The following is a 14,364-nucleotide window of genomic DNA, read 5'->3' as shown; positions in this document are numbered from 1 at the left end:
ATCTCTTTGTGCTGGCTCTCTCTTCTGTTTGATTCAAGTAATAACTTGATTATATAAATAAAGATGACTTGATTTGTTAATTTTGATGATATTGATCTATAAATAGAAGTAATTAATTCTCATGGTACCATGGAAAGAAATAAATTAAGCAACAAAATCTAGATTTCGTCTACTTAGAGATGAGCACTTGAGACTGATGGTGTTGAAGAAAGATCCCGTAAGGGCTCCAGAAATATATAAAAAGGATTAAAGCCATTAATGTGTTTATTCATTTGATTTTACATTGAATATTTATTTATTCTGCAGATACCTGTTGTCTATTACTTGCTAGCCACTGATTTGGACAAAGGGGGTAATGAAAATAAATGAAATCTCTGCCTTCATTGTGTTGCACTCTAGGGAGAGAAAGGTGAAGATACACATATTGTAATATGAGGTCTGATAAGCACTATGACTCTCTTTAGTATAAAATTTAAAAGCACAAAACTTAAGGTTTGGATCGCAATCCAGATACTTGCCAAAAATGGTAGTATATTCTATGTTACCGATATAAAGTTGTTGCTTTAAGTAAATAGAGGACTATATGCACATGTAATTTAGAACTGTTAAGTATAATCCCTGCTGATACATAGTAAACATTCAGTAGAATTTAACTATTAATATAGGACAGGCTAGTATGGAGTGAATAAGCAATAAGGGCTTTGGGGGAAAAGATGAGCCCTAAATTTAACCAGGAAGAATAAAAACCAGGCAAAGGAGGAACATCTGACAAGACAAAACAAGTATGATACTGAGGAATAAATTTAGGAACCTGTTATTGTCTTGACTGAAGTACAAGTGCTCTGGGAGAACTAGAACAGGATGCTAGTGTCTTCTTGTTTTGGAGAAACCAGGTATCATGATAACATTGAGGGTGGGGTGAGAACAAGTGTCCCCCAACACTCTCCACTCCCCCTATTAGACTATAGCTACTAGAAATAACTACTTGATGACAAGCATTTTGCTTAAAGCTGGAGTAATGAATTAGATTTGAAACCTACTTTCAATGAGTTAACCACAATGACCTTTTTAAAATTTTTGTATAAACATATAATGTATTATTTCCCCAGGGACACAGGTCTGTGAATCACCAGGTTTACACATTTCACAGCACTCACCATAGCACATACCCTCCCCAATATCCATAACTCAGCCACCCTATCCCTACTCTGCCACCCCCAAGCAGCCCTGTTTGTTTTGAGAGATTAAAAGTCTTTTATGGTTTGTCTCCCTCCCCATCCCATCTTGTTTCATATTTTTCCTTCCCTACTCCTCACAACCCTCTGCCCTGCCTCTCAAATTCCTCATATCAGGGAGATCATATGATAATTGTCTTTCTCTGATTGACTTATTTCCCTCTGCACAATACTCTCTAGTTCCATCCATGTCATTGCCAATGGCAAGATTTCATTTCTTTTGATGGCTGCATAGTATTCCATTGTATATGTATATACCACATCTTCTTTATCCATTCACATTTTTTAGTAATTTCTAATATAAATGTACTGTTTAAAGTGATCCCATATATTAATCCATTTAATCCTTAAAAAAAGTCTGTCAGTTAAATATAATTCTTTTTTTAAAGATTTTTATTTATTTATTTGACACACACAGATCACAAGTAGGCAGGGAGGCAGGTAGAGAGAGAGAGGGGGAACCAGGCTCCCCACTGAGCAGAGAGCCTGATGTGGGGCTCAATCCCAGGACCTTGAGATCATGATCTGAGCTGAAGGCAGAAGCTTAACCCACTGAACCACCTAGGTGCCCCTATCAGCTAAATATAATTCTTATTTCCTTTTTATAAGTGAAGAAACTGAGGCACAAAGTTGTAAGTCTTGTTCACCATTTTATCCTTAAGGTCAGGCATCATAATGTCTGACATCAGAATTTTTCAATGCATATTTTTAACAAATAAATTAATAATGGCCAAATGAATCATGTCGAAACCTGATGTTTTGGGGGCCAGGGTTGCACATCCATAATCAGGTCACTGTCTCACTGGTTATATTATGAGATGATTATAGGACAATGATTCTCAAACTTTCTGATGCCTGATGACTTCCAGAGGTTCTTCCTGAAAATCTTAATTCATTAAGTCTGGACAGAAGCCCATGACTCTGTCTTTTTAATAGGGAATCTCAAACACTTTATTCTAAGATAATACCTGAAAAAATTCTGGAAGACAGAAATTTCCTGTGCACCATGAGTTGATAGTAATTGCAGCTAGATACAAAATGAGTGATGGTGGTTGTAACTCAGACTACCAAAAGAAGGAGGAGGGGAATTGTGACTTCAAAGATGGTGTAAAGGAATCATCAACTGCAGTGGCATCTGGTTACCTATCTCCTTCATACATACTTCAGGGCTTCTCAACTTCATTTTATCTACAATTTGAACTTTGTTACAATTTTAATTCTTTGTTGTAGGATAGCTTTCTTTTGAATTTTAGACTGTGTAGCAGCAACTCTGGACTCTACTCCTGGATGCCAGTAGCTTACAACACACCCCCCAATTTGTGACAATGGAAAATATCTCCAGATACTGATAAATAACTCATGGGGTCAAATGACTGAAGTTGGAAATGACTGCCACAGTGGAAGACAGAGATCTTTCTGCAGTTCCTCACCTATAGCAATTTCTGGCCTCAGAATCTGGAATTGTGCATGACACCTGATCTGTTTTCTCTTGAGTATTATCTTGTGAGATACTATGCTTTGTTTGATACGTATAGTATACTTACTCGGCTTTTCTGGGACTCACAATATATGTCACCTCTACAATCTGGTTTATTAAAATCAAATGAAACAGAATATTAGGGTCAAGACATGGCTGATATTCAAAATAATTATTCTTTCTTCGGGTTCGGGAGGGCTCAGATCCCTTTTACTCAGTTTACGGGGAATTATAATTAACAATAGCAGCAGAATTGGATCAGTTTTCCAGAAGATATATATTATAGAAAGGAAATAAAAATAAAATCAAAGAGATAGAAATAGATAAAGTTGCTTGAAAGAAAGGAGTGAGATGAATTTGACAATATTTCAGCATAAAACTGTAAAAAATCTAGAGTTTGGAAAGTACAGGAAATTTCCCAGTCTGGAAATTACTCCAGGCCTTTATCTTCTGTAAGAGTAAATAGGCAACGTGTAATCATGCAAGGGTATATCCTTCACCCTTCCTCCATTAATTTCACTTAACTGTTCTCAGCTTCTTTCTGTTATATATAAGAACAATAAAAGTGAAACCTTGTTAAGAATTTTTGATGGAAGAACTATCGACTACTATTGTATAACACTATGCAGTATCATATCCCCATTAAAATATGCAAAAATCTTACCTAATCTTAGCATAATGCAAAGAGTAACAAGGCAAGTGTTTGCTATTCACTACATACTTCTAGTGAATTAATTTCTAGTTCCCTGGCTAATCAGATCAGTGAATTAGTGTGGGCATCCAATGAAACAGTTAAATAACTATACAAAGCACATTCCTAATTAAAGCAGAAAAAGAAAGTCTACTCAGATTTATATTGACTTCAACTTTTAACTAAATTTATTCACCTCAGAATCTATTATAATGAAACTTTATTGTTAAATAAATTATTTGGTATGAGTTACCTTGACTAACATGCTTTGTTGAAAAGAATAATGCTGCCTAATTACTGTTTAGTAGGAGAAGAAAAACAAGGAGGTCAATACTATTTTCAGAGACTAAAAAGATGGAGAGTCAGTCAGAGAGGAGAGAAAAGCCCGGCACTGCACCGTTATTCTGGGCCAGGAAATATCTGTAACCTTGTTACTGCCATCCAATTCCTTTAAGTGATTTCAGAAGATAAGGTAGCAACAGTTACCCTACGCTTATGCACAAACGCTGTTTCTTTTGCCCTGAATTATTTGCCTGGAGACAAATACTCTCTTTTTATCTGCCTGTTCACCCTGAAACTGGTCAATTGCAAGTGGTTGTGGGGTAACTAATGAGACAACCAAAGACCTCACCTCCAGGTGGCTTCAGTGGGAAGCAGGGATTGAGGAAGGCATAAAGGCAGAAGATGGCTGGGCAGAGACAGTCTGTTTCTACAACCAGCACCACCACTGTCTTGCCTCTACAGTTGTTCAGGCTGCCAGAGGCTTCTGGTTGCCATGGCAACTGTTGGGCTCTGCTGCAAACTCAAAGCAGAGCCTCTGAAGTTAGGTACCAAACACGGGAGCTCAACAAACGGGAAGGCAACTGGGGAGGGAGCAGAGAGCAAGGATTACCCATGTAAGAGGTCTCAGCTCCTGTGGCTAAGAGGACCATTTTAAAATAGAATTTTTCTTTATGTTTCTGTAAAATGAGATAGTTCTTGCCAGGCATTATTCCGGAGCATGATGTAGTGCCCTGAGAGAGGAGACTGCCAATCTTTTCACTCATAAAGGCAGCGGAAGGGGGGTGGAAACGTGATTATCAGGAATGCACCGAGCCCGCTCATTCATTCATTCAATTAGATATTCAGCATCTCCTGAGAGCTCATTTGTGCCGGGCACTGTGCCAGGTACCGGGACTGCAAAGCGAAATGAGACAACGCCCAACACTCACAATTAACAACGATAATTAACAAAAATTAGCAGAACCATCGTGAGCCTGGGGAAAACAGATTAGGTACTGTGTAAGCTTGCCACGCGTCTCTCTGGGAAGGCAGACTCCGAATTCAAACGCGGGAGAAAAAGAGGCAGGGACCCCCGAAATAGTGGCAGGCAGGAGGGAAGGCCAGGGGGAAGAAGGAAGCTTCTTTCCCCAGGGAGGGAATCTGTCAAGGCCACGCAAACGTTTCTCTGAGGCTGAGAGAGAGAAGAGGTTTGTTTTTCTTTTGGGAAAAACGGAGCCCTTTTCCCCACTGGGCTCGATTTCTAGTAGGAGAAACCCCGCCTCTTTGGGCCGTAGATTGGTCCAACTCTATTTCAGATAATTTATGCCAGCATCCTCTGTGTCTGATTGGCTCCCCGGCTCAATTCCGCTGGGAGTCGCATCCTACCTGGCTGGGAGGTGTACTGCCGAGCCACACTCATTCCCACCGTACTCTCCTGGCTGGTGCTGAGGTGGAGAAAAAGTCCTATCTTGGAGAACTGAGCGGCAAAAGCGATCCTGATGGGTTCTTGGAAAGCTTTTCTCTTCTCTCCCTTTCTTCTGTGGAGTCAAAGTAGAGTGGTGAGGCTCATGTTCTTGTTACTGACCCTGCATCTGGGAAACTGGTGAGTAAATTCAAGGACTTAAAACTATTCTTTGGGATCAACCCCCTTCCCCCTCATTTCTTTCTTTTTTTGGAAATCATTCTAAGTTAAGTAATTTGCATTGCTCTGGGCACAAGCGCAATATTTTACCATCGTTTTATTTTCTGGTTAGATACACTTATTTTCAGATAGGATGAGATGAGCCTGTGTGTGAAAGCATAGGAGGCAGTTCAGTTTTGGATTTGTTTTGTTTTGTTTTGTTTTGGCGTGTTTGACTTGACACAGTGGAAACTAGTAAAGGTTCAGTTCCTAGGATGGGGAGTAGAAATGATTTTGGTACTAAATTTAGTCAATGAATGTCATTGATGAACTTTCTGGATAATTCTGCATTTTAAAGAGAAAGTTATTTTAGAGACTTGTTACACAACATGGTATGTATGATGCTTTTCTATAAGTAAATGTTGATTTTTCCCTTTATTATTATTATTATTTTGCTCTTCTGGAAAAACCCAAAGTTACATTTGGAAAGAGATTATAAATATGGTTTAAAAACCAGGGTTAAGAGGGTGTTATATTTATGTTAGAGATAACATGTATATTTTATTGAGCTATCTGAATAATTTTTGAATGTGAGTGTGTGTGTGTGTGTGTGTGTGTGTTTGTGTAAGTGTGTTTGACAGAGAAAGAGAGACAGAGAGACAAAGAGAGAGACATTAGCAACCCCAAGCCTCCAGTTTAACAGGAAAAGGATCTGGGCTCCTTTGGCTGTAATATCTTCCAATAAAACTTTGAAATCATTCTGACAGAAAAATAAAATGCCCAGGTATTGCACCTGGATATAAGAGTAGTGGTTGAAAGGAGTTAAAATATATTAAGACACAGACTCTATTATGGTCTTGGACATACTGTTCATATCATGTAACTGTGTTTTATATGAATGCACATTTAACATTATATTATTGTATTATGTGATATTGTTTAGAACTCGAGTAAAACCCAATCACTATGCAGATGGAAACATGTCTTTATAACTAGTTGCATCATTACTAAAACAAAATTATTATGATTAATTTTACCATATAGCTAGAGTGAATATTTATCAGCAGATAGAACAACTATATCTTCTCTCCAAAAACAGAGAATGGATTAAAGTATGCTAAGCAATATTAGACTTGCCAGAAAATGTTTGACATATGATTTTTTAAAGTATTACAGTTTTAGTTTATTTACCTTTCTCCCTAGAAACTTAAATTCATTCTGCATGGACACAAACATACTACTGACTAATTATTTCTTGCATATAAGTCATATCATAATCACTTATTTCTTTGAATATAATGTCAAATTATAGAAGATATTTTGGCTGATCATGTGTCAGTGTTTTCATGCATCTTCATAATATTACAAATGAATCTGTATTCTCATAAGTAAAAACAGATTTACCCAGTGGGTTTCTGAAATAACAACCTGTATGCTCCTTTGCCATTATAACTGCAAGTTTCCCTTGGAACCTAATAGACAAGCTGATCACTGAAATATCTAAAACAAACCATTTAAAGAAATAATAAAGTCATAACATCTTTTGGTGTTGAGGATATTTACATTACAATTTCATAATTGGCTCCAGAACTCTCTTCAAGCTGTTCAGAGGTAGTTGTGTAGTATAGCTGACACAGATGGGTTCTGGAAGTCTGGAGACATGATCTGTGTCAAGACTCCTTACCCTCTTTAAACATTTAATTCATCTAGAAAATGAAGAGCAGTAGATCATTTGTGATTTCTACAAGTTTTCATTATCAATATGTTTTAGATTTGAACTAAAACATAAAACAACTCAATGGTTGCTCTATTGGTTTTTCTTTGCAGTTTTAAAGAGTAAAATTCTAATTAGAATTCCATGTACTTTTTTTTTTTTAACCATATGGAAGAGTCCGTGAGAGAGAAGTGTTATGTAGTTAAAATAGATAAATAATTGATTTTTATCATAATAGTGTAAGTAATTTGGATTATTCTGGCCAATCAATAAAAGAATATTCAAAAATAAATTTATATGTTTCTGTTATAATTAGCTGTCAGGGCCTCCATAATGAGAGTTTATATCTTCACTTTAAAGTAGTTACAGGTGTGGTGAAGTTCTTACCCTATTAATATTTAGCTGGAGATAACTGGTGTCAACATGGATAAGCCAGTTACATTTATATTTTCATCTCCCTTTCTCCTTGTTTGGAAGGGCCTTTCTTTTAAACTAATCATAAATGGTTCTGTATATAAGACTTCTGTTGTCTTATGTTGGTTTCTAAAATAAATCTTCAAAGTCACCTATTTGGGAATTTACCAAACTGAAATTTGTTATTTCTTATATTTAATCAGAGACAATAGCTTGTTTCCTCACTAGTTTCCATCAAATGCATAGAGGAGAGACACTATTGATTTTTATATTGCTGAAGTATGAAAGCCTATCCTATTGTTGTAACTGAAAGCTGTACTCATGGTTCCTGTGTTTCATTCTCCGTGAGGCTCCATGGCATCTTGAGAAGTTGGTTAAAATTTCTTAGCTAGATTTGACTTATTTATAACGTTGGAAAAATCTAATTCTAATCAGATTTTTAAGGAGAGTTGAAAAAGTGCTTGGAGGCTTTAGTTGTTCTAAGAAGTAATTTATGATAAGCTTTGACTAAGCAGTTATATTTGAGAGAGCCCAGGGAAAATAACTTGTTTTTTTCCAAACAATTTCATGAGTCAATAATTGTACAATTTAACAGTCAGTTGCCCAAATGAAAATATTCAAATACACTTCCTTTATAAAATGTATTATTTTCAAGTAATTTCAATAATGTATTTTGTGGAGGTGGTAGTGAATGATTTTTCTTTAGGCATTTAGAGTTTTGACTTAATTTTCTAATAAAACACTGATGCAAACTTGAGGACAAAATTACTGAGTAATGATGTTCCATGACAATAAAATATTCAAAGAACCAAGGGACAAAATTCTTTTGGAACTAAAATGCAAATACTATAATAGAAAAATCCCCTGTGTATATAGTCTTTTAGCTATATCCCTCTTCTATTTTGTTTCATTATATACTATCAGACATACCTCTGCCTAAGCAATAAAAGCAAATGTTAGACTTTTCATTCAATCATGAAATAGGCTAATCTAATATTTTATAGTTATATAAAGGTGATTAGAATTTGTCGAAGAAAATATTAATGATGGCAGGGTCCCAAAGGAGAGGAGACAAGGCAAGGTGAAAAAGTGGGGGAAAAAGGCTCTTGAGATATTATCAAAATATGATAAATGACTATCATGAGAGAAAGAGGAAAGGTGGGCATAAATTAAATGTATGGGCCTCAGGAGGATAATTCACATATACACCAGGTACCACTTGAGAATCCTGGACTTGGCCATTAGAATGTAAATTCTGGTTTTAGCTCCACCATTTCCCACTAGGGTGATTTCAGGAAAATCTTTGAGGCAGAGATTTCTCATTTGTGAAAATGGAAATGACATTCTCCTTTCCAGCTTGTTTCAAGACCAAGAGAGAAAATTTGTGCCAAGTACATAGCACTTAAAATTTTAACTGAAAAGATAAAACAACAGATATTCTGAGAATTACAGTGATTCTAGTATTATTTATACTGGTTAAAGTTGTCTCAATTACAGTAAAGTCCTTGAATCCTTATGCATTATTAGACATGTTTTGGATTCCAGAGAGATCATTCATTCTTTTAATCAACAAATATTTCTTGAATGCCTGTTACGAGCCATACACAGTGCAACACGCTGGGTTTACAGTGGTGAATAGACTAGACATGGGTACTACCTATATGTCATTTATACTCACTGCCAAGGCCTAGATTATGGTATTACTCAAACCAAAACATCTTGTAGTCACAGTAAGGAAACATACACTCAGAACTCCAAGGTTGAACAGAACCGTCTGCTGTTAGAAAAGATCTCAATCAAGGAAAGAAAATTAGAGAGCCATGAGATTTCTCATCACAGTACCAGAAGACTATGGGGGAAATGTTTCCAGAATTATAAAGATAAATGTTCAACCTAGAACGTTATACTTAGTCAAGTAACCAGTCAAGTATGTAGGGATAATATTGCTTAGATACTGTTCTCCCCATGTTGCAGATGGGAAAACTGGGGCACAGCAAATTTTAGGAACTCGCTGAACATCTTATTGCTGCTAAATGCTGAATCCGAGACTCAAGTCCATGTGTTTTATGCCCAGAGCCTGCATTCTTTCACACTTCTCAGATTACAAATGCAATATAAGTTAGAGCAAATAGCATGACTCTGGATGAATGGAAAAAAAGGAAAAGAGGGATGTTAGGAATAAGGAAAGGAAAGAACAGACAATGTCATTGGTAGAAGCATAGTAAGCATAAAAATCTACTGTGTACCTATCACATAATCTGGAATATTATATGTAGTGCTAGATTAATTATTTTAGGAAAAACTTCAACAAAGTGGAACACTTGATCTAAAAAGAATATCATAGGTTAAAGAGTTAAAAGGAATAATTTGGAATTCAGAAAAGTTTTTTTTTTTTTTGAGGACTCAGCAACTTATTTTTAAAAATGCTATATAAAATCATGGTTGAATTTATTACACATAGGTATAGCAAACAAACCATAAGTGAGTAGGGAAAGCTATGGGGAGGCAGATTTTCTTTCAACACTAAAGGCCTCTAACAAAATAATGGATGTCTTATCACTAGACTTCTTCAAGGAGAAGCTTGTTAAAGTTCTTGTACTCTGTAGGAGGCAGATGAAATTTATGTCTTTTTCTATTTTTAAATATCTCAGAATCTAATTCTATTTGTACTAAAATAGTTTAACCAACTGAAGCCTCATGTTTCAGGAAATAGTCTTAGCTATTAATTCACTCAGTAAACATTTATTGAGCATTAGCATTCATTCAACAAATATTTACTCAGTGCCTACTGTGTGTTAAGCAGAGTTCTAACAACTGGAGATGCAGTGGTAAGTAAGACAGAATCCTTTCCTAATAGTGTTTGTATCCTGAATACGGGGCAGATATGTAAGAATATATGCTAGATGCACAGGACAAAGAAGACAGAGTCCCTGTCTCCAGAGAATCTGAACTCTAGTAGTTTATGTTGGTGATAAAATGCTATATTTGCTACTCAGAATTCTAGATGAGCTATAATGGGGACATCAAGGAAGCAGGCATCAGTTGCTACTCTAGGGAAAGACTGAATGCTGTCAGCTGTCTTGTATTAGTGAAGGAGAGACAGACAGATTGGAGAGAGAGAGAACATTACTAGTCTGTGGCTAGCAGTATAGTCTCACAGTTTAATAGGTCTTTTAAAATTGAAAACTGTATTCCTACATCTTCTGAGAGATCCTTTACTCTGGTCATCTAACCTGTGGCATTAAAATAGCAACATCCTGGGGGCCTGGATAGCTCAGTTGGTTGGCTGTCTGCTTTTGGTTCCAGTCATGATCTTGGTGTCCCAGAGATCCAGTCCTCCATGGGGCTCCCTGCTCAGTGGGGGGGTCTGCTTCTCTCTCTGCCCCTCACTCCATGTTCTCTCTCTCGCATGCTCATTCTCTCTGAAATAAATAAATAAAATCTCAAAAAAAAAAAAAAAAAGCAACATCCTGTTGTAGCCTGTATCATTTAGTTTAATAGTGAACTTCCAAACTGTAGGAATCCATTTCCTCCCGGATAAAATGTATTTTGAGATTTAAAATTTCTCCTTATTTTTAGACAAAAACATTGAGTAACACAGTAGTAGAGATTGTGCTAGGCATTAAGGAGAGAGAAGCACTCTAACCTGCAACTACCTGTGCATTTCAGAAAGTCTATGATTGGAATATAGTTAATCTAATATAAATAGTTTAATATTTGATCATACCATTTAATATGGTATGATCAGGTGATTTGGTTCTCCAGGTAGCTTTAAGACTGCTAGAATCAGATTCTGGACAAGTTAATATTTGAGTAGATTTCTAGGACTGTTACTTGTGGTTGCACAGTTTGTGAATTGCTTAACCACAGGGACATTACTCAACTCACTCATCCTAGTTATGTATAATTATCAAAATAGTCTTCCAACACAGGAAGAAGAGTGTTTTGTGTAAAGATTGGCTTTGCCACAAAATAGCCATATTGACTAGAACAAAGTAACCGTATTGGCTAGATTAAATTTAAGTGTTACTCTGACATGTATGTTCTATAAACTAATTTGTGGTTCTGTGCAGGTGGTTTATGAGTGTATGTTTGTGTCTGTCATTTCCTTAGTAAGAGTTCTTTTTGAAAAACCTTCAAACTGTCACACCTGGAATGACTAGAAAGATAGTTTTGCTGTTTTTGTTCTATGCATTTGGATTCTCTTCTTTTTAAGTGAATGGGTCTGAAGGTATCCTTATGTCAATGAAAATATTTTAATCTCTCATTTTGTAATCCCAAGACTTAGAAAAAAAGCATATTTTTCTGCATTCAAAGGAACTAATTGCCATTTCCTTCTTCAACTTAATTTTAAGATCTTTTAATATGTGTTCTAATTTAATCAGCCTCCACTTTGCAAAGTTTTTAGCCCACTTACAGAATTTATCTGATGCATAAGAACATCGAAGGCTTAGAGAATATGAATGTCATGAAGAATTATATTGTTTCTAAGACTAATTTCTGTTCTGTCAAGATCTATATATATAAATTGGAACAATAGAGAATTCAGTGTTTATTTTAATATACTTTTAACCCAGTTGTCATTTTTAATAGACTTAATGAAAATTATGGTTTATTTTCTCTTCTCTAAAAAATGTGTTTTTTTTTTTAATTCTGGCAGGGCAAATTTCACCTAACAATTCCCTTTTTCATTAATTTCTGTAAACTCCCATATTGATTCTTGTACTTAGTTATAATGATTTTAACCTCTAATGTCTGAACTATGGGATTCAAATTAAAACTTCATTAATTCTATAAGCTAATTTGGGGAAAATATATTAACAATCTTGTTTAATAGCTAAAATGTTTACTTTGCCTTTTTTTTCTGTTTTTTTATTCTTCATTTATTTTTCACATAAAACTTGTACCTACCTTACTACATTTCCTCTTAGTAATTGTATAAGCCATATTGTTATTGCGAAAAAAAATTTGTTTTTATTTATGAGGGGTTGGTGCTGGTTTCAGAAAGGTACTTTCTTTTTTTAATTAATTTTATATTAAATTACCTATAATAATAAATTCTCCTATTAAGGCCAACAGTTACAGTTTTTAGTTATTTATTTCCTTGATTCACTGTAATTTTAGCTGCAAATAGCAAGATGAGATCTAATATTCTTTCCACTTATTCAATGAATATTTTTATTGGACACCTACTATGTGTTAGGCATTGGGCTATATACCAATGATACCACACTGAAAACCTTAACCCTTGTCTTCAAAGAGCTTAGAGAAGGTCATAAATAAATAAGGTAGTTAATTAAGATACAATGTGATCAGTTTCATGGGAGAGGTAAGCCCTGGACATTTCGGAAACACAAAGTGGAACACATTTACTTAATATTCGGGGCTAGGCTCCCTCTACCCTCCTCAAATTTCCTAAGTATTCACCTCTATGTGTGTTAACTGATGGATCCTATATTCCACTGTGCTAAAAAAAAAAAAAAAAAAAAAAAATCACCGAATTGAGTGGACTATCATTTCACCTCTCTAAAACTCTGAAAGTTCAGATCTATTATCCTGTCATACTTTTACTTCTTTTGCTTCCCTACTAACTTTTACAAATAATAAAAATGATTCAGAGCTACAACTATAGAAAAAAGGTCTGTACAAAAGAATTTAGCAGCTAGAAATTAAAGGAAAAAAGGAAAACAAAATTCTCTTTTTTATTCTTTACTGTGTTTTTCTCAACTTTTAATTTCAGATCTAAAATCAATAGCTTTAACTACTCTTTAAAAGCTAGCTCCTGTAGGCTTTGGCATTAGGATATCTTCTACTCAGAAACATTAAAAGGGGTATGTTTCTCTTCTAGAACCTGTAGCTTGACTTATGCTTATAGAAACATATCTGGTATTTATAAATAAATGCTAATCTTCTATGAGCAACAGCTCATAAATGAGGCCTGGCTTTGGAGTTTCTTCTCCATCATTTAAACAGATTAATGGAAGAGTTTTCCGAAGGTGTCAGAACCAGGACATTTGCAGTCACCTCTATATGAACTATATAAAGGATGGATATATAATTTATCTTCCAAATGAGGTCATTTTGTGAGTGAAAGAGGGTGCTATTATTGTTCTAGGACAACAGGTGTAAACCAAAGCCATCCTGGGCAAACCCTGATGAATGTCAAGCTTTTTTTATGAAAGATAGTTTATATTAATTGATTGACTTGCTCTATAGACTTATATGATTTTTCTCTAGCTATAAAGATGAATTTTCTTCATAATTATATGGTATAACATACCTTGTTTTACTTAGCCTGTGTTTGTTATTACTAGTTAAAAACGTTTGCTTGTTTTATTAAGAAGAGTAATACATTCATTAAAGTAATTTTTCACATACAATAACTTATATAAACAGATTGATTTGTGTCATGTCTTAAAATAGCTTAGGCAAAAAAAGACAAACCAACATTGGTGTAGGTGACTCAAAAATTTTCTTTAGTAAATAATTAGTGCTGTCCGTTAAAAAAGCGTGAGAAGCAGAAATGTTGAAGAAGCAGATGCCAAGATGAGTTAGACGTGGAAGAGATTTTTCAGAGAAATGCTGTGTAAGATAAATAGGAGGAAGTGGAAGTAAGCTGAGATGGGCCTCAGATAGTAGTGGTCTGACACCTCTGTGGTGACTGGGGAGTGGGGGGAGCAGTTTGTGTCAGAGGAGTCTCAGACTCCTGGGCACTTCCAATAAAGTGTTGACCAGGCCAGTGAGAGTTATCTAACAGGAGTTGTCCTTTAGAGAAGCCCCTACCTAGTCCTGCAGGAATGGACAGGTACTAGGACTGCTTCTATGTTCAGTTATTGCTTCTATGCTCCGTTATTGCTGAAAGCTGCTGGGGGAAACTTGGGTCTGGTGCCCATGCAGGTCAGGTCTGCAAAGTTTGCAGCTGGGATATCAGTTAACTCTGTTCCCATGGAA

The 14,364-nt window shown here is 35.6% G+C and overlaps 1 protein-coding gene and 1 long non-coding RNA gene across 4 annotated transcripts in view; one reads left to right on the top strand and one right to left on the bottom strand.

Moving 5' to 3' along the window:
• The window catches only part of LOC116585044, a 30,149-nt gene extending 26,005 nt beyond the window's left edge, over positions 1–4,144 (bottom strand). Inside the window, exon 1 of the long non-coding RNA XR_004283449.1 lies at positions 4,035–4,144. This is a non-coding gene — a long non-coding RNA (uncharacterized LOC116585044). The remainder of the gene's footprint in view (positions 1–4,034) is intronic.
• An 83-nt stretch (positions 4,145–4,227) lies between these two features.
• Positions 4,228–14,364, top strand: part of GABRG1 (gamma-aminobutyric acid type A receptor subunit gamma1) — a 73,864-nt gene continuing 63,727 nt past the window's right edge. The window contains exons 1-2 of one of the 3 annotated variants that reach the window (XM_032334211.1): positions 4,228–4,299; positions 4,960–5,267. In XM_032334211.1, the coding sequence (XP_032190102.1) occupies positions 5,164–5,267 (104 nt within the window). In that variant the 5' untranslated portion in view covers positions 4,228–4,299; positions 4,960–5,163. Of the gene's footprint in view, positions 5,268–14,364 lie in introns of all 3 variants that reach the window. The other 2 variants (XM_032334212.1, XM_032334210.1) reach the window with 2 other exon arrangements.

The sequence above is a fragment of the Mustela erminea genome, chromosome 2, assembly GCF_009829155.1.
Source record: "Mustela erminea isolate mMusErm1 chromosome 2, mMusErm1.Pri, whole genome shotgun sequence".
Taxonomy (NCBI): domain Eukaryota; kingdom Metazoa; phylum Chordata; class Mammalia; order Carnivora; family Mustelidae; genus Mustela; species Mustela erminea.
This window is presented reverse-complemented; position numbering and strand designations above follow the sequence as displayed.